This window comes from Stegodyphus dumicola, chromosome 3, assembly GCF_044657685.1.
Source record: "Stegodyphus dumicola isolate Sdum_Otavi_A_Nest chromosome 3, ASM4465768v1".
NCBI classification, from domain to species: domain Eukaryota; kingdom Metazoa; phylum Arthropoda; class Arachnida; order Araneae; family Eresidae; genus Stegodyphus; species Stegodyphus dumicola.
The window spans coordinates 24,381,332-24,402,911 of record NC_140770.1 but is presented as its reverse complement, the minus strand read 5'-3'; the positions used below and the strand labels follow the sequence as shown (position 1 = coordinate 24,402,911).

General features: G+C 31.9%; 1 protein-coding gene across 1 annotated transcript in view; it reads left to right on the top strand.

Moving 5' to 3' along the window:
* The window catches only part of LOC118202669 (uncharacterized), a 665,482-nt gene extending 645,063 nt beyond the window's left edge, over positions 1 to 20,419 (top strand). Inside the window, exon 4 of the mRNA XM_085812650.1 lies at positions 3,075 to 20,419. Within this exon, the coding sequence (XP_085668776.1) occupies positions 3,075 to 3,166 (92 nt within the window). The 3' untranslated portion in view covers positions 3,167 to 20,419. The remainder of the gene's footprint in view (positions 1 to 3,074) is intronic.
* Positions 20,420 to 21,580: the final 1,161 nt, after the last annotated feature.

Genomic DNA, 21,580 nt, shown 5'->3' with positions numbered 1-21,580 from the left:
AAATATGTATATTTGAAAACAGTTTGCAATATATCAAAGGAATAAGAAAAAGGATTTAAAAATATAACAAAAGTCCAGTTATCAGTTATGCCAGTTTATGAGTAAAATTGCATGCTGAATATATTGAGGATTGGAAAAAAGTGCATGAAATAAAAAAATTGTTGCTAAATAAATTTAATAATTGTTTAGTTATGTTTATTTAATTTTTGCTTTCAAAGCGTCATCACATGCATAAAAACTTTAAGTAAAGTTCGGTCGTCCACTTATTTTATAGATTACTCTATTTTTTCAAATAAATCTTAACTTAGGATATGAATATTCACTATTTCCCTAACGTTATTTTCTATTTTTACTTTCTTCATTTTCATAAATTAAATTTAAGACCCCCAACAACCTCTCACTTTGATTAAATTCTGTTCTTCGTTACTCTCCATTTCTTTCGATATCTGCAAATTCAGCATACTTTGAATTATGACGTCATCACTTAATCCTTCAATAACTGGCTCATTTTTACACTTTCAATGTGTTCACTAATTTCCTTTCCTAAAAGCATGAATTATGGATTGTTCGACAGAAGACTTTTAACTCTTTAATAGTTGCGATAGCCAGAGACCTGTTGACTAAACGATTACAAAATTATCATTTCAACGCATCAAAAGGTACCTTCTCGTTTTGAGACATCTTAATTCTGTTGTCATTCCTTTCGTTCTATCGATTAACTGTAAAATTGCACGTATTTAACAGAAATTCAACTTTCGAGTTGTTTCTCTTCTTTCTATAGTATTCGTGCTTGAATACGTAAACACCCCATTCTGGATATGAAGTCCTAGGGTATATAAAGAATTCCTTGTCACTGTGGTTTAATCTATATTGGTAAAACTAATAAAACCTTAAAATTCTGCGCTAAGGAGCATGAGGCATAATTTAGAAAAAAGAAACACATAAATCCCCTGTTGCCCAGTACTGTTGGTCATAAAACACATTTTATATATTTCTACGGAAAAATGCTTGCGTTAACAAATGAGATTTTCTAGAGGAGTTTCACATTTTAAAAATCTTTCAATTCTGGTTAACGATCTCAGTTAAAATCTGTCCTTACCCTCACTTTATAAAGAAATCATTTCACAGATGTTTTCATTTTTCATTAATAGGTGACGCCCTTCTTTCCTCTCATTCTTAGCGTTTTACGTTATCTTATTTCTGGTTTCTCTTTCATCATTTGCATTTCTGCAGCTGATGAAAAAGGTTCTATATTTTAACCTTCTAAACTAGTCCTGCAAATTTATGAATATTACTCTTATTCTTGCTTCTTTAACTCCCCCAATAACTCATTCTAGTCAAATATATTTGAAATTTCACACCGACCGTCTTCCTAATATGATCACCTCTGAAAGTAATCAATGTTTCTGAGAACATAACAAAACTAAATAACAGTATCTAATAGTATGGATAACCAATTTCTCTATGCTGATTACAAACGATGAAAGATGATTTTTAAATCGTCTAGAGCATGATCTTCTCATGGGGATTTCACTGTATACATTGATTTAACACTTTTGTTTGCGAATCTTAAAAAAAACAATATTTAAAGAAACTTAAAAGGGATAAAAATATATAATAATGTTCAAATAATATAAAAATTGTCTTATTCATTCTGAGTTTGTTTGTGACCAAAACAAGAAAAAAATTATCAAACGTGGACATTATTCACAGTAATTCCGTCCACCACTGGAAGAGACTTGACTTCCCTTTTTATCACTATAGGAAGCATCTCTTCAAGGTTCTAAATGAGTAAATTCAAATTCCATCGTTATACAGCATGCGCCGTTAGTCCCAGTTTACCTAAAGTAAGATGCTGGGATTGTTCGATCCCACGTGATGTAACAACAACAACAATTTGAGCTGCCCCGCCTTGTGTAACTCAATCACATTACGGGTCCACTCCCCCTTTGGGCACCTCGTGGAGGTTCAACCTCCACTATTACCCTTCCAGGGAAGCAACGCACCACCTGGATAAGACACCAGGCAGCACCGGTCGTCAAGTCGCTTGGGCGAGCCGTCGCAGTGGGACATTACACAGCGAACCCGGGGGAAACCCCCGGGCTACTAGTCCCACGCCGCGCTAGGACGTGCCAGACTCCGAGGCCGGCCAATGAGTGACCTTTCCCAGAGCCTTCAGAACCACCAAGTTCATAAATTTTATACCCCCGTGGCCGAGACTGTCTAGGTACAGATCCTAGCCAGTAGCTTCGCAGAGTTCTCTACGTCGACCCCCGAGGGGGACCACGTGATGTAAACATGCACAAGTCTTTTCTTCAAGTGGAAAGACTATAACTATACTCAGAACTTTGGTAGCGCTTTTCGGCTACCGAAAGCCTTTGCAGAGTATGTCTTACTACGAAAAAAGACATACTTACAGCACTTACTTTAGGTAAGTCAAGGTTCATTATCCGCTTCGCATACTGAAAGGCAATACAAAGACTGAACCCTGATTTCTATATAAGGGAAAGGTGAACTATAGCCAGTCAAAAGCCCTCCAGAAAGGGTAATAATTGTATCACTTTCGCAACCCACTCCCCGGACGGCGAACTTTTAAACACTTTTAACTGACTTTTTAGGGTTACCACTCTCGAGGTTACGGAGACTACGAAGGGTGATGTAGCAAACTGCTAAACCGTAATCTGGCCATCGTGCTACTCACTCGGATGGCTCGCGCTACTACCCTCCGGGACAACATAGGCTGCCATTTCGGTCAATAGAAATTGCACCAGAGTATTTTATACCCCCCACAGTCACGACTGCCAGAGGATGATACTAAACCAGTATTTATAACCCCATAGGGTGTTACTTTAGATTAAACGAATAATGGTGCATGCAGTATAACAAAGGAATTCTGATTCAATCATGTGCAACCTTGGAGGATTCTGTGCGTCTCTCCCTATAGTCAAACGAAATCCCTTTCCTCGCAGGCAAGGTCAAGTCTCTTCTCATGGTGAACATATTATACCAAAAGATTTAAAATAATTGGTGTTCTTTATGAGCTGTTTCCTAATTTCTAATGTTTTTTTTTTCAGAAAGACCGCCGGTTACGGACAAATCCACTCAACTGCTGCCCAGGACAATTCGAACGCTCATACTTGTGGCCTTCCTTCTGCTCTGCCAGTAAGCCGTTTCGAAACTGGACTTCCATTGTGCCTGGTGATGCAGCAGTAGTCGCTTTCTGGAGTTTTCGTTCGCTGTGCTTTGAGCAATAATGGTGACGGAAGGACGGACATCGACCAGTATGGCCAACCTCTGACGGGTGGTCTTCCTTTTCTCTGTGGACTAATCGTACAACCGGTGAGAACAGCGATCGTCTATGGAGAGCTAATGAATCAACCTTTCCCGCTCCTCTGTCCCAGTAAATTTCAGTTCACTCATGCGTGTTCTGTGACATTTGCTTAGAAACAATTTTGATTTTACTGCAACGTACTGCAGATCCAGTAAGCCGGAATCAGACAAAACAACTCGTTAAAAGATGTTAAAGGTGCAGGTAACATTTATTTAGGAAAAAAGTAAGCTTTCCTTAACGGAATAATCAATCTCACGCCATGCAGTGATTTAATAGTTTAGTTGAACATTGTATTCAAGCTTCTTTCGCTTGCCACAAGAAAAGTCCTTCATTTGAGCTCTTCAATAATCTGACATCAATGGAACTTTCGAAGCTGCAGTGGAATTATTTGTTTATTGTAACATATATAATGTTGTTGTTGTTTTTATGTTTTTTTATTTGTTTCTCTTTCGGCAAGCGATAAATCTTTGAGTTTTTTAGAATGCTTGTATTGTTTGTGTTGAGGTACTTTTGTCCGATTAGTATTACTGCTTAGTTTATATCCTTGTGGAAATACAGTGAAACTTCTTTAGAGAATTGGTATGACTCATAGAGTTTTATCGTTCATGCTGAGATATGTTATTCCGAAGAAATCTCCACCAAACAATTTCTGAGCCAAACTCAGGAAAATGTTTTAAATGTTTTATTTTTTCTAAGCATTCTACAAAAACTAATAAGACCCATGTTTCCTAATGAATGAAATAAAGAATGCATGAAACTCTTCCAAGATACTGAACTCTGGAAATAATAACTGAAGTAAACAATAACTAAAGAAGGCAATTCATGTCATTCATCTCAGAATATTTTAACACCAATATCAAAACAGTTCGCAACATGCAAATCATAAAATTATCTCATAGTAATAAAGCCTATACCTCCCCTTGATTGTATTACTGGAATCTTAAAATTCACTATTTTAAACATACAAAAATAAAATCTCACCTGTTTTCGAAACTAAAAGTCTTAAAACGCAGGTTTTTAGTATTAAATTGCTGTATAAATTATTGCCATTCTCAGCTTCGAACAAATATTACTTAAACATTTTGATGCTTCAAACAAATATTACTTAAACATTTTGATGCTTCAAACAAATATTACTTAAACATTTGATGATGATGATGAAATTCCAATGTTTCCAGGTATTAAACAGTTCGTAAAAACTTTGTGCTAGAAAAATAAAAGAATTAACCCAAAATTTTGAACCTTTTTACAGCTTTAAGTAGTAATAATTTTTACAGGTGAAGTCAGTTCACATCCCAAACATAAAAAGAAAAATTGGCAAAACTTACCACTTTAAACGTAAACACTGATCCGCTTTAGTGCGTCCACATCACACACATTTTCTCCTCTCACATGATTGCAGAGTCTCTAGAAATCTAAAATGCTTTGATTTTAAGTAGCACAATCAAACAGAATCGCTGCATAGTATATGTACAAATCGAATTAGTGTGATATCTGTAAGTAAACTCAACAATTACATGAAAATTAGAAAAAAAGTAGATTTACTTACAGAGGCTGTTCGCACATTTTTAGATGACTTTTATTTTAATTACAAAAATATTTTACTTATAATTTTTGTGCTTTAAATGTTCTATTTGATATTCTTTATTCTTCACTACCTTTCTACATCGTCTTTCTTTCTGCTTTTCTACCTATTTCGAAGTTAATAAAAATAAAACCTTTCTATATTGAAAGGAGTACTTTATCCAATTGCTCATGAACAGCTTTCCAAAGTCTAAGGAAGTTGTAGGTCGACATTTGGACAGCTCGCTTTTTAAAAATACAGAAACGCAAAAATACATTGGTGACAGATCAGAAGATTTAATAAGGATCTGAATGAAGGGTATGGCCTTGATACCCGTTTCTTGTTCCACTTTTTCCAAGAAATTAACAGCAGATTTTGATGTGTCGCTGCTTGCTGTGTCTTGATGCAGTTCCATTAATTGATCGCACTGTATGCAAAGAGAAAGTATATCATATATCAAAATCGGGCATAAAATGTGCTTTTGATAATATGTGTAGTTGTTCTTAATATTAATCTCTTTATTTTTAATTGGCTAATGAAAACCCAAAAATACCTTTGAAAAACTTTATTTAGGTACCTTGAACCATGTTTTAAGATTTTTTCTCCTCTTTCACGATAATAAATGGATCTCTTTTTAGTGCAGTCATTTAAGTACACCCAAGATTAGGCTCAGACAGGGTGATGCACTGGCCTGCTTGCTATTTAACCTTACCCTCCAAAAAATTATAAAAGACTCCAACATTAATACTCGTGGAACTATCTTTACTAAGCCTGTTCAGATATTTGCATTTGCTGACGATATTGACATAGTCGCACGCACTCCCGAGTCCCTTAATGTGGCTTTTACATCTCTAGAGGCTGCAGCCAGCAAAATGTATCTAGCAATCAACCAAAATAAAACTAAATACATGCACTGTGATAATAACAGCAGCCCCTATTTTGCAATTGGAAATTACAAATTCGAAACTGTTAGCAAATTTAAATATTTAGGATCATAAGTTAATACTCTCAATGATTTAATGCCCGAGATCCGTAGAGTTACCGATGCTAAACGATGTTTTTACGGTCTCAAATAATTATTGAAGTCTAACTTCCCTAGCAAAAAAACGAAGATTTTAATTTACAAAAGCTTAATCACACCCATTCTCACACACTCTGCAGAGACCTAGGCAATGACAGAAAAAGCTAAAAGTACCATTTCTCTCTTTGAGAGAAAAAGTTTTGAGAAGTATTTTTGGTGGCATAAAATGTAACAATATCTGAAGAAGAAGAACTAACTCTATAAATCCTTTAAAGAAATAGATATAGTAGTAGTAGTAGTAGTAGTAGTAACGGAGGACGTGGGCAATAAATATAGTAAAATATATAAGGATTCAGAGAATTAAATGGAAAGGACACCTGTGCAGAATGGATACAAATCGAGCAACTAAAAAGATCTTCTCGGCCAGACCATTCGTCACCCGAAAAAGAGGGAGACATAAACTTAGGTGGATCGACTGTTTGGAAACAGACTTGAGAATTTTAAAAATAACCAAGGGGATGTCCATGGCCAGGGATAGAAGAGCTTGGAATTCGATTCTGAGGAAGGCAAGGACCCATCCTGGGCTGTCTTTTCATTGAAGAAGAAGATTAGGCTATTGTGACGACATTTTTTCAATTTTTGTCCGAATAAATGTTTTTCATAAAGAATTCTGCAGCTCGTTCTACGTCCGGCAGAGAAATACGGTGCACATTATGTTTATTCGCATTTTCAAGATCAAATCAGCATTAATCATTTTACTTACATTTGACACTGAGCATTTTAATGGTCTTTTAATGGTTCTTTGACTCCGAAGATTTTCTTTTAACATTAAATACCTTACTTTTACAACATTCCGTTTTCTCCTTGGATATGTATTTGAAACAATTTTTCCACTTAAAGCTAAATTTTGACATTTTTTCCTTTATTGTTGACAACATTACCTATCATAGCTTTAGATATCGAAAAACCAAAGCTTTCATAACAATTTTTAATACCTAGATACGAATAATTTTCTTCGGAAAGAACACAAACATAGCCTTCCATCCATTGCTTCTCTAAAAGCAACATTTTGCATCAAAACAAAACTATTAAGTAGTAGACGATAAATTACAGTTTCAAAAATATAACTGCTTTTAAAGAAACATTTTTTAAGCGGAAGATTTTTTTACAGCAAAGCAAAATCGTCTAAAAAATGTAGGAACAGTCTTTGTAGTTGTTGATGAGTCGTAATTAGAATAAACTATTTAAGTATTCAATGCGGTGATAGATTAAGATAGTTATGAGAGAGAAAAAACTATTTAAAATGAGTTTTTTTACGAATAGTATCTTAATAAACATCCAATATAGTAAAAACAAAATCCTCAAATGTTCGAGTAATAAAATTAGTTATTATTTTAATCTAAATAATCTCTTAAGATTAGAAATTTCTAAATATTAATAACTTATATCATAATAAATGTCAAATAAATGTTTAGCATATTTTCAGTTTCTATCACTGATATTTAGTGGTAATGAACTTTCTTTGCACACTAAATTGCTGATGCAATGTATTTCATATTTAATGTAACTATTTACACTCTGATGAAAATCTTATTATTAGTTAATATTTTACATTATATTAGTACATTACATCACGCACTGAATGTTAGAAATTTCCAGCAATCATACGTGAAATGAAAATTTCCTGATCATCAAAGATAACAATAACTCTACCTATGGATTGGCGCTGAAAGACGTTAAAAGTGACCATCATATCACCATGTGGCTTGCAACGTATTATTGCATCCCACAAAAGAAATTTTAAGCGTTCTTGAAAATTCCTTATAGAAAGATATAAAATATTAACGCTTTTAAATGCTTATAAGCTAAGAAATATTACTTTCTAAGTTATAAACCTAAGAGAGATGAATATTTAATGAAGGTACACAAGCGAAGAATTATGTTTAGCAATAGCTCTAATTACAGAACAAAATCTACATTTGGCTATATCTTTTCACGTTTTCCCTCATTTCAGTTTAATCTAAACATCTAAAAATACATATTCACAAGACAAGTCATTTCAACCAGATATTTTGCAGTTCTTTAACTGTCTTCCCCAGCTAGACCTACATATGCATATTTTATGTGCCATATTTGGAAAGAATTTCCTTCAACTTGAAAACAAACTCCAAACCACATTCGATCTGCAGATCGAATTACCAAACTGAAACTACTAAACATTTCTTTTTTTCTTTCTTACTTATGTGTTTAGCCATATATATTTACATACTTTTATACTTTACATTTGACTTATGTATGCGTAATTTAAATTTACTCGCTGTCGTAGGATAAAATTATAATGGTACGAATCAAACTCACTGTTTTTGGATTACTTTCACGGCAATTTAGAGAAGGTAAATTTAAATTGATTAAATCTTCAGAATCTATGAGCAGGAGATTAACATAAAATACTAACATTTTCATAATTCTCAATTCTATTTTAGTTTTTAGCCCAGGAGGGCTATTAGTCTGTAAACGACATTTTACGTCGGCTCACTATATACGACGTATCATTTTTTAAATTGTTGCCACCAAATATTATCGTCCTGTAATATATTTAAGGAAACTAAATAATAAAGAGTCTGCATGAATGTACGTGTGTAAAAATGACGGTACCTAGTGCCATAAAATTCTGAATAACGTAATCCTCCACCCGAACATGGGCAGCTGGAAGCCCTAATTTTCATCGACTTTGTTTTATTGTCTATTTCATATTTGCAAAAAGTTAAAGAATATTTTATCAACAAACTCAACGATCTCAAAGCGAATAATGGCAACACTGTAAGGGGAGAAATTTTATCCCTAGCGCGCGAGAGACTGTCTATCGGAAATTCTAAAGATATGCTTTTTTTTAATTTTTTTAACCTAAAGGGACATTAGCCCAAATGCTTTCGAAACGCGTATATGTGTAAATGGGGGGGAAAAACGCTCCTTTGGGCTTAGTGCAAAATCTAAATCGTTCAGATTTTTTTTCCATAATTCTTAGTTCTATATTTTATAATTCTTAGTTTCATAATTTTTAGTTTCCATAACTCTTAGTTCATAGTTCCATACTTCTTTGTTCAATTTCATAATTCTTAGTTCTTATTACTATAATCCTTAGTTTCAGAATTCTTAGTTCTTATTACTAATAATGCTTAGTTTCAGAGTTCTTAGTTATTATTACTATAATTCTTAGTTTCACAATTCTTAGTTCTTATTACTATAATTCTTAGTTCTTATTACTACAATTCTTAGTTTCATAATTCTTAGTTCTAGTAAATATTTAGGTTACACTAATGTTTCGAAGAAACTAGTAAAAGTTACAACAAAATATAAATGGAATTCTCAGCACCCATAATAAATTACATTGCAACATACATCATACATATCTAGAAAGTTACTACTGGAAACAAAATTAACTCGAATCGTCAGTTCTGAAGATTTTAGATAGATTGCTGACGTGGAGATAAAAACAACTTTCTGTTTACCTCCATGTTAGCAACTTGTTTGAATTTAGGCTACGTAAGAACTTTCTTTTTATCTTTTTATCTTCAAGGTCACTAATGCAATCTGAGATTGCCAGCTATTGCTCAAATATAACTTTTTTTTTTTTTTTTTTTTTTTTTTTTTACTTTTAGGACCTTTAGGACCACCTGACCTTTTTTTTTTTTACTTTTAGGATCACTTAAAATAGGGCCTCTTAACGTATTTGGCTGCTTGGCACGCCTCACGAACATAGAGGCCCCAGTGCACTGATTTATCTAGGGGCCCTAATGCGCATCAGACGGCCCTAACTTAAAAATATTCCTTTATGCTTAGAAGGGTGCTCGTCTGTATCATCTAAAAGGAAGAATGCGTCATGTTTATCATCCATTGCTTAAATAGAGTAGCACCATGTATTAGATATTTTTTGTTGTAAACAAAGGATAGGTGAAGTCATTTTAAATACATGCTATGAAATTTTGTGCAGTAATTAACTTATGGGACATTTTGCAATAGAGATGAAAAAAATACATTTTGTCTAGATAAAAAAAAATTACTATTGGTATAAAAGTGCCTTCACTGAGGATAAAAAATTCAAAATAAGATGAGGTATTAAACTTGTTTAATTAGGCACCAACCCGGAACTGAAGAAAATTTTTAAAATTGATGCTGAGAATAAACCTTTGGTATGCATATGGTATACTTTGTATACTTTGGTATGAAGTATAAATCATGTCTATAACCGCTATAATGTCTATAGACTGTTAGAAGTTAGAATTGAAGATATAACGCATCATTAAAAAAATGCATAAAACACTGTACTTTGCCCACGAGGAGCATTACATATAGGATATTGCCCCAACTGGCGATCTACCGAATTTTGCTAGTTAGTTAATCACTTTTATAATAGATGGCGCCACCTCTTTTTTAGACTATTTTGTTTGTAAAAGCAATGTTGCGTCATTAAGCGACGAAGTCGCGCGTTCAGGCACCTGAGTCAATACCCTATCCTGTATGTAACTTGTCGGGGTGTACATATCATTTGATGGGCGTAGCATACAGTACGGTAAGAAAAGTTCAAGTGGAAGTAGAAGGTAGCACTAGGCATCATGAAGTAGCGAACAGAGTTCGCTGAACAGGAAACAGTCTAACGATGAGATTGGCAATAAGATGATAACTTCAAAAGTTGCTGTGTAAGCAAATTCAATTCGAACTTCGTAGAGTTAGTTGAATTTGCGAAGAGCTTTTAAACCGCTGCCTGCGAATGTTTGTTATCAAGTTACTCTCAAAAAAATTTCACGTTTACATTACTTTGCGAAGAGCTTCTAAAAATGTTGTCTTCGAATTTTTGTTATCAATTTATTCTCAAAATAAATTTCACGTTTACATTACATGCAGCTGAAAAAAGAAGCAGATGAAGAAACTATTGTCTTAAGCGGTGTACACAGTGTTTGATTTCTCTCTATTAAATTAATTCTCTTACTTCTTTCAACTCTGCTTAGAACAAACTGTTTGTAAATAGGTTTTGAAACAACTAAATACAGCAACCTCTTACCTGTTTCATTCACTGTATGCACAAAATTCTTGATATAATCTATACCCATAACATTTAGGGGCTCACTTTCAGTTGTATTAATACAGAGTAATTCATTGAAATACTTAAACCATCTAATCTAATGAAAAAAATTCCCTAGCTTTCATTTTGAACGTGCAATAAAATGACGGTGTAAAAAAAGCAATTTTAGTGGCGCCACCTATCGGTCAGTAAAGTTGTTGGGAGAATACCAAATAACGTATATACACACACAAAAAGGAATGCAACAAATGCATAAAACACAGTGTACTTTGCCCACGAGGAACATTAAATAAAGTACATACACGAACAAAATGGACGCATTATTATATCAAGTAACAGTTCTAAAAGAATAAAAACTTATAATTCGAATTTCAGGGATCTAAATCGTATTTTAAATTTAATCTGTTTTCTAAATGAAACCAATATATTTCAGATATTCGCTAAGAGTCTGTATCGTCCAAGAGAAGTTCACTGTATTTCCAAATATTCGCTTTTATTAACCGTCATAGCTTTTTCATAAACTAGAGATTGTTTGAAGGAAACTGTGTATATCGAATTTTATCGATTCAAACTCTAGATACATCGATTTTTGAGTTCAGCGCTTTGAGGATGTTAGATATGAAAAAAACACAGCTCATTGGAGCAATAAAGCATCTGATTAATCGTGTAAATAATAATTAAAAATCTTCTTCACCTGTTTGTTGTAAATGAAAAATTTTAAATTTCGTTTCTGTTCAAATGTTTATTTATGAATGATATGTAGAAAAGTTTAAAATGCTATTTTCGCATGTGTGCCAAAAAAAATTGTCGCTATCTTCGAAATGTAAACCAAACTGATATTTTAAACTGAAATGAAATTTTTTAAATCACGTCATAACTTTTAGATATAAATCTTCATAAATAAAACTGGCAACGCTTTATTTCAGTACTAGACTGTATCATTTAAAGTGTTTTTTTTTTTTTTTTTTTTTTTTTTTTCTTTATTTTTTACACATGTAAAAATTATACACAAATGTAGAAATTATTGTATTAAAAATGATGCAACTCAAAATTTAAAATTTGGTAATTAATTGTCATTCTATGACAAGAGATGAATTTTTTTAAATCTTCTGAAGTAAATACATGTCATTTTACAATATTTCGTCGATGTTTTATACTGAAAATGTTGAAATTCAAAACTTAAGCGGTAATTTATATTAGTAACATTAAAGAATATTTCTTATCATTTATACAAAGTGTTCGAAAAAGTAGATAAAAGTTTAACTTCTTGAAATATTTGCCCTAGGATGAAATTCCTGGAGCAAATTTATGAATGGTAAAGCCGTTTATGAAAATAGAAAGCGTAAGAACTGTTGGTGAAATGGTTCTGTAAATGCAAAATTAAATTTTTTCACTCATTAGAGCAAAGTTTTCATTAAACAAAGTATTCATTATGCTTTAAGAAATTAACCCTTAAATGCATGAATTTTTATTTTTATTTTTAAAGTCATAAATACATTAGAATTGATATAAAATAAAATAGGTAAAATACTAAAAAATATATAAACTAAGTTTTTGTTCCAATTCTTTTGTAAAAAGTATTATTAACTTTTACAAATTAACCTTTACAAAAAAAAATATGATAGGCAAATGTGTAATAACATTAAGTATAAAAATGTTACAATTTTTATGTCTTATTGGCAAAGATATGTACCATTAAAATTTTCATAAGTCTGTGTATAAATTGAATAAAGAATACCGTTTTATTTGAAACGGAATCATTTCATCTCTCAATAATAATAATAAGGAATTTTTGCTTTAGAGCTAAACGCTAAATTTTGTAGAGAATTCCTGAATTTCTGTCGGTAACAGACACTAAAGAGAGATTGATATAAATGAGTACATCCGGTCTCGAATATCTACTTTGAGAAACTTTCTTAACTGGAATGACTTATTTAGGATAAATACTTAAAATATGTAATTTGCATTTTCAAATAACTTGTAGAATATTTTTTTAAATGCTGAATCAGATGTTGAATGATTTTTTTTTTTTTTTTTTTTTTTTTTTTTTTCAAATATCTTCTAGTATTGAAATGCACATGCAAGGTAGCTTCGAATATTTCCTGCATTTAATATCCTCTTCACGCAAACCTCATTAAAAGTAAGTGAAGCATTATTTATGGCAATCTGGAAGCGTTCATGGCATAACACGACGGGCGGTGTTGTAAAACGGTTGCCCCATTTGTATTCCACTTAATTGTTCTTTTTCCTGCAACATTCTTCTATTGCTAACGGTGCTACCCAAACGGGATAGTGATTAGAGACATAAACGGCTGAGTTGGCTGCCGACTCAGGCATATTTCATTTATCCGGGCGTAATTGGTTACCAACCCAGCAGGTGACAACCACTATCTGCCATACCACAGCCCCGATGTCAGGCCGACAAATCAGGCAGCATTTATTAAATCAATTAAACGCAGATTAAGCTACATACACAATTTAAAACTTGAATAGAAAACAAATTACACCGCGAAAGTAAATATAAAAGCGGAATGTGAATAGTGGGAAAGTGAGAGTTCTGCATCAGCGGGTCAGGGGCATGATCAATTCAGCGGGTGAGGGGCATGATCAATTCAGCGGGTCAGGGGCATGATTCCAAATTGAGGTGGAAGCTTAACAATCATTAGTATATAAACACCGTTACTTACTTCTTAAATAAACAAAGATTGTCATAAAAATAAAACGGGAATACTAAATACAAATGCAGAAAAATGAATCCAAGTTCCTGTAAAATACCAATATGTCACAGGTGCAACGTCATCAATGACATCACAACAGAGGGCGTAGCCAATGATGTCACGAGTGGAGGGGAGTTGTTTTAGGCTGTTGGTTAAGTTGACTTGTAGGCTTGCTGTTATAAATAGTTTCATATTCGAATTTAGTTTTTTTTTTTTTTTTTTTTTTCAAAATTGCAACGGATCAAGAGGATTTTTACTACATCTTATTGTTGGAAATATGTTCATGCTACCCTCTGCATATTAAGTAGAATATGCGCAGGTGACCGTTTAATGAAAATACTAAAGAGATGTATATAAAATTCAAAATACATTAGTATATAAACACTGTTACTTACTTCTTAAATAAACAAAGATTGTCACAAAAATAAAACGGGAATACTAAATACAAATGCAGAAAAATGAATCCAAGTTCCTGTAAAATACCAATATGTAGCGAAAATGAACAATACAGAATGCAACAAATGTCGTAATATTGCAGAGGCAGTTAGGAAGCAGTCTGCCTACGGATTGAAATGAAAACTGCAATCAGCCATAGAGGCTGAGAATTTTCCTGTGTATAAAACAAAACGTGATTACTAATGCTGAGTGCCGTTCCAAATGCCTGGATTTGAACACGGAGAAGGCATAGATGTCTATAAGCATATAGTGTCTAAGCTGCAAAGAGGCACTCAAAATACACGGCGATTAGGAAAGGGATGGAAGGCCTCGGACCACACCAGGCTGTTCTCTCTCGGGATTCCAAATTGAAGTGGAAGCTTAACAATCAACCGGGTATATCAATTGCTTAATCGCCTGTGGTACTACAGAGATGTTGGGCTAGCTTCTACCTGTACTTGTATAGCTGTCGATATTCGAAACTGAACAGTACTTAAATAGGTCAATACAAGGGCATCTTCTAGTATGTTGGCTTCTTTCATGAAACACTCCCTCATTTTGCAACTTCTGCGGTGCAAAATAACTTAAAATTGATCTCAAAACATAAGGGCTAGCTAACTGGATTGCCAAGTTTTTACTTTTACAGGTATTTCGTTATTAATAAGCGTAAAATTCGAAATTAAAATCGAACAGATATTTTTTATCTACTGCTGAAAGTGATAATACAAACTAAAACGATTGCTTTTCGCTATACAAAATGGCAAAAATGAGGAGACATGCCCTAGTTCTACAATTCCAATAATTACAACGACATCCCGAGTCTTAAAATTACAGACACTCGAGATCGGATCTGGTATAACAAACTACTTCAAATAACTTACCAAACACTGAAACTAACTCTCAGTTATCTGCTTGATTCTTTGACATCAAACTGCAACTCGAAAGATATTTGGAAATTGACATTCTTGTCCCATTGTTTGTAAATAGAATGATTCTCAGTTGCATGTGAACAAACTCATATGAATCCTGTATGGCCCATATATAGTCAAATGGACTGTCAAATGGAGTAATGATTTCTATGGCGCAAAATAACGTAGAACTGCTTGTACGAACTCCTAATGGCTATACCACGTCCAAAGCTTGGTGAAAAATCACCTGTGGTACACTGCGCAAAAAAAAGGGGGACAGTTCTATATCTCTCGTCATAGTGGGCCGAATGACGAAATTCAGCTTATGTTTTTCATGTCTCGAAAGAGCAACTTAGGATATGTATTAGATTTATATATAGCATTGTTCTAATGTAGGTATTTTGACACAAAATCGGACTTTTTCTGAAATGACATTCCAATTTGTTTTCCATATTCCGATTCTACGACTCAAATTTTGCCTAAATATTAAATTTGTTTTAATTCGGTGAGAAATTTACGGAGAAATTCAAAAATTTTTCTTGGTGTATTTTTTTTCAGTTTTCAACTTCTTAATTTATAGCAAACTATTTTCCTATATTTTATTTCAGAAAAAGTCCGATTTTGTGTTAGAATAACTCTGTTAGAATGATACTATATATAAATCTAATATATATCCTAAGTTTTGCTATATATAAATCTAATATATATCCTAAGTCGAGACATGGAAAACGCAATTTGAATTTTGTGAATCGACCTAGTAGAACGGGAGATATAGAACTGTCCCCTTTTTCTTGCGCAGTGTACTTCTTATGACTTAAAAATACGTTTAAGACTGCATAAGATTCAAAGATAGAAATTAACGTTAACTTTATTAACCACGATGTAATGGATATGAAACGGAAAACGATTACAAAAATTGCTTTCTTTGTTCCCTTTTCGATAATGTTATGATGTAATGACAACAATACCCTAATTCAAATCTACCGCACAGTGGATTAGAATGAAAAGCCAACGTTCTTAACACTTCTGAGCTCAGTCAAACTTCCTCGATAGCTGGTTCACTAGTTCTGCAAGCGAATTTCGCAGCAAAGAGGTAGAATCATGGAATAAGCTCCAGCAGGTTCATGATTAAGATTGCCTCCTATTTTTAAACGCTTTGTCATTTAATTTGCATAAATCTTTGAGCGAGTATCGAAACGTGCTGAGGACATAAAATAGAAATTAATTTAAAAGTAACTGTTCGTACAATTTAAATCAGTTTAAATACAAAATACCAGGCAGCCAGTAAAAACAGTGGAAAACTTCCTTGGCAAATTCTTCAAAAAACAATGATTTCTTGATTTCTTGACAGTTAATTAAATTTCTTGATAGTTAATTAAATTTCTTGATAGTTAATTAAACTGGAATGAAGTATTCGTTTAACTACCACTTTTTCCACAACGTTTACTGTGAAAACAAATTCTCTGAATTGGAACAAAAATCATTTCACTCGTATTCGTTAATTAAAGGTTTAATAAAATTTTGAAGAAAATATAGTTTAATCGCTTTCACTAGAAACTTTTGTAAAATGAGTCAATTCCGGGAAATGTTTGATTCTCCCTTGCACGTGCCAATATACAATATAAATCAATTATCTGCTACTTATAGAACTTTATCAGATACAGGCATTTTTGTAAGCAAATAAAAGTGTTTTCATCAATTAGGTTTTGAAAATTTACAATATTAAAATTTCGCCGCCAGTAAAAGCCATTTAAACTTCTCGAAATGTATTTTCCTTTTTTTTATTGCATTTATTTTTCTATCTTATTATACTAGATTTATGAGTTTACTGACTATTATATTTAAATACTCATACAAGATTATTAAGGTGTTAAATTAAATGAATCTTTTGTGTTAAATTTATGTAAGTTATAGTATTTTCTTGAAACATTTTACTTCTTCTAACTAAACTGTTTTGTTGCTGAAACGGTAAACATTATTTCATGTTTAGAACATTATTCATGTTCGTTTAGAAATTTTGGAAACTCGGAAATTTTATATGGGTCATTCCACCATAAAATGCGAAATTTCTGCAAAAAGGATAAAACTACTTGCAGAAAAGAAATGATCTTTGGCAGACAATATAATTAATTACTGCAGAAAAACTATTTTGTCTACAATTAGCAGGGAATGCCAGAGCATAACATAAATCGTCGATGTTAATTTCATATATTAGAGCAACCATAACGGTTAGAATAGATGCAAGTAAGCAGGACGTCACAAAATTGAAGCCAAGGAAATATTAGCAACGTGATGTCTAGAATTATCATGTCCGCCATACGGCGTATCGGTAAGGTTACGAAACATACTGTTAAATAAAATTACACTGAATTTCAAAGCAAATATGAACATCCGCAGGCTCAGAAAAGTGTTCTTAAGCATAATTTGCATAAAATATCATTGAAATTTCCACTGATCTTCCAGGATTAACCATGTCTGCACTTGTGTTATAGTTACTATTTACACATTTTCAATCACCCAGATTTTATTAAATTTGAAAACGTTATTTGCAGTTTTTGTGATTTCTCTACATACTAAGTAAAACATTTCTTATCTTAGGTATTAAAATTAGAACTGGAGACTTGTAAACGTTCAATAATGAATATCAAACATGTAAACAAAGTCAATTAGAATGTAAACAAAACCAAACAGAAGTCCTTATATGGCAACGACCATGACAGACAGTGACGTCATGCCGTGACGTTTAATGGCTTCATTTTCATTGCACGAGACATACGGAGATGGCTTACTTCATCTATTCTAACCTCCATGACAGCAACAATCAAATTGTCGATTTTAATTTAATATATTAGAGCAAGAATCAAATTGTTAAGAAATTTACATATTAAATAGCTCAAATATAAATATAAAATATTTAATATGATTAGCAACACTTTGTTATGTAATGGGGTAAAATTAATTAAGAATAGTTTTTATAACTAAATTTATAATATATAATTCAACAGTTACAGATTCTCTTAATTATCAATAATTATTATTTGTATTGTGTCTGTTGTTTTGATGTTCGCGAATGTGATAATTTGCTTTTTATTAATACATAAAACATGCAATGGTAGTGTTTATAAAAGTTAAATTAAAATATTCGAAGCCAATGTTTGCATAAGACCGTTGAATTAAAACGGTCATCTGTTTTACTTTGACCATAGTAAATGACCATTTTTGCAACGACAATTAGTCATCGTGTAGTACTATATGTTTAATTATTTTAATACGCAAAGAAGTACATAATGTTAATCACATCCAACATGGCTACTTTAGGCTTCTAACATTATATTTGATTTGTGTAGTCACCTCAAAGGCTATTAAGTAATTAGTAACTGCTAATTATGAATATGATGTACGATCTTCTGACAGTTGAATTACTCCTGTCATTAATTTTATATTAACATATAACATTGCAGAATGTGTTTGATGACTAAAAACATTAACAGCTGCTTCTAGAAGGAACGGTTTTAATTTAAATTTTTCAGAAAATAATAAGGTTAGGGAATTCAAAATAATCGCTTATAGTTTATTCTGTTTCAAGAGAGGAAGGGGCATTTGAAACATTAATTTCAAAATTTTATTAATTGCACAAAATTCTCATAGTATTAAAATATTTCCTTAAAAACTGAATTTCTGTTATAAGCAATAGAATACGCCTATAGTTTTGGCATTTTCTGAGGAATGACCCATTTAAACACGTAGTTAGTTTGTCCGCCGTTTGTTAAGTCCCGCCCGTTTGTTTATGAAAACAGGGAAAATACATCGCTTATTGAGATCGACAATGCGGTTCAGTTTAAAAGCGTCTGCAATATATTATTGCAGGCATTTTTTAAACTGAAGTAAATCTTCCAACTAAAACTAAAATAAATTACAAAATTGCCAAGTGACAAAGAAATGTCGCCAAGTCAGAGAGTTACCAAACAGCTTGGATTGGATTTCAGTCAATCATTCAAAATTAGCAGAAAAACAACCATGATTTGATAAAGATTTTGATAAGCTCTGTGATTTTGAGTGTGATCCAACAAGATTCCCTCTTCTTCAAAAAAAAAAAAAAAAATCTGCATAATTCCCCTCTCCGTCGCCAAACTAAAGCTGCTTTTTTCCTTAATTTTAAATTTTACATGCCGTGTTCTTTTTCAATAAAAGATACCCTCCGAATGAGATTAGGGTTACAACATCGGTCAAATAGTTTTCAGAAATGTTATGAACAGTTTTTAAGTAAAATTTTACATTTTTCTCTTTAAAATTCTATGAAATAACTTATTTATATGTTTCTAGTTATATTTACACAAAATTAGCTAAATTCCGTTGCTATTTTAAAGGACATTTTCCTCGTCGTTTAACGTTACGATTTGGTGAACGTTATTACAATAGCCGTGAACAAGTATGATCACATCAAGCGGCGCCTATAGTATCTTGTAATTATTATTATTAATCTAATAATATAATTGTAATTAAAATCAATTATAATAAAGAGGGTAATTATTGTTATTAGTGAGTAATTGTTATTGTCTCAAGTTTTTGTAATTATTATTATTAGAGTAATAATAATTACAAAAACTTGTAATTATTATTACTAGTATAATAATTTAATTGCAATTAAATCTCTCAAATGATTAATCAAATTATTCTGGGAAAATATATCTAATATTCCTTTCCCCATTTTGTTTCATAGTTTGTTTTCGTTATGTTTAGAATGTTTTTTTAAATATTAGAAGAAGTTTACACTGCGCACCTGATGAAATACTGTTTCATGCCATTTAATCATAATTAAGAATTTTAATAAACACAGCTAAATATATGTCGTAACCATGTCAGTTTCATTAAATTTACTGAAAGTAATTTAAGTGGAAAAGAACATTTTATTTATTCTTTATAGGATATAATGAACTAAAATATAATCAGAAGTGGAATGTTTTTATATGTAAAGAAGTACAAAAAATGACGAAAAATGCGAACCAACTTTAATAACTTATAAATCAGCAATTGTCTGGCATTCATTTCAAAAACAAAAAAAAAAAAAATTACCTTCTAGAAAAGGGAGATAACATCATATGTTTCTCGACATTTTATTTGAAAGTAACGTCATACAAAAGCGAAATTTCATGTATTATAAAACAGAAAGCTATGCAGAAGTGTTCGAAGATGAATATTATGCATCTGGTGCTTTAACAATTTATTTAATTCCTTGAGGAAGGAAATTTTGGTTCTAAGAGTGAAAAATATGTTCTTATGTTCTTTAAAAATTACCAATTTATATTATTGTAATTAAAATGTGAGTATTATTACAGCGACAATAAAGTTTTATTCGAAACGTATTTGGTGTCTTTAATATCCAAGCATCAGATTTATTGTATGTTTACTACCAAATAATACTGCAAAACTATTCATCTTTGCGCATGTCTTCAATATCAAAGCATCAAATTTCTTGTTTATTTACTACCAGATACAATACAATAATATAGAATATAGAAGATATTCAAAAGCATATTGTGTGCTAGACTCTGCCTATTTTTACAGATATGTAAACATACATGTTTTTACACATATGTTTGTACTACTACATCTGTACAGCACAAAGGATTCAGAGATCTTAGTAAACAAGAAAAAGTCCTGTAAAATCTTAATAAATAAGAAAGCTTCTTGTACGAAAAGAATATTTTTCCGACGGAAACTACAAAATTTTTTGCTGTAAATGATGAATTTCATTATTTTGCATTACATTTGTTTCACGTTTATAAATATTTATAAATAAGAGATTAAAAAATCTGATGTGTACACAACATGACTTCCTTGTACGGAATATTAAATTATACGCATTTTTTCATTTCGCATTTCATTTAAACTTATTGGATTGAATTAAATCTACTTCGCCGACACCGCGTAAACCACAATAGAATAAATGCATTCTTTAAAATTCACTCTAGTATTTGTTTACCATAGCGACACTCTGACGCTAGATTCACTTAACAGTATTATATTTCGTTCATATTATAACTCATAATGCACAAAATTTATATCATTTAAAGAATAGAATTATCTAATCGTTGCCACATGTTCTATTCAAATACTATAATAAAGCTAGAATGATGTATAAAAGAAATTAAGCAAACAAAACAAAAAAGAAACAGTTTTTCACAGACGATTGAGTATTTCTCATTCAATTAATTCAGTTCTCACTTCGCGAGAAGGCAAAAATACATAAAAACTCAAAATATATATATTAAAAATTACAAAATAAATCTTAAACACTCATTTCCTCGAAAAAATTCCAGAAATGATTAAGCATGATTTAATTCTCAGTAATAAATGAAGGCGTTATATTTGTTGTTGCGAAGCTTAGTTGGCAATAAATCTACTGTTATGCTGTATGTACATTTTTCTCCACTCTCTTTATTTTTAATTTGCCGTTATATGAAAAACCACCAGAAATCAAAAATCCGTTTGAAAAATTTTCTTCAGATTCTTTGAGCCATGGT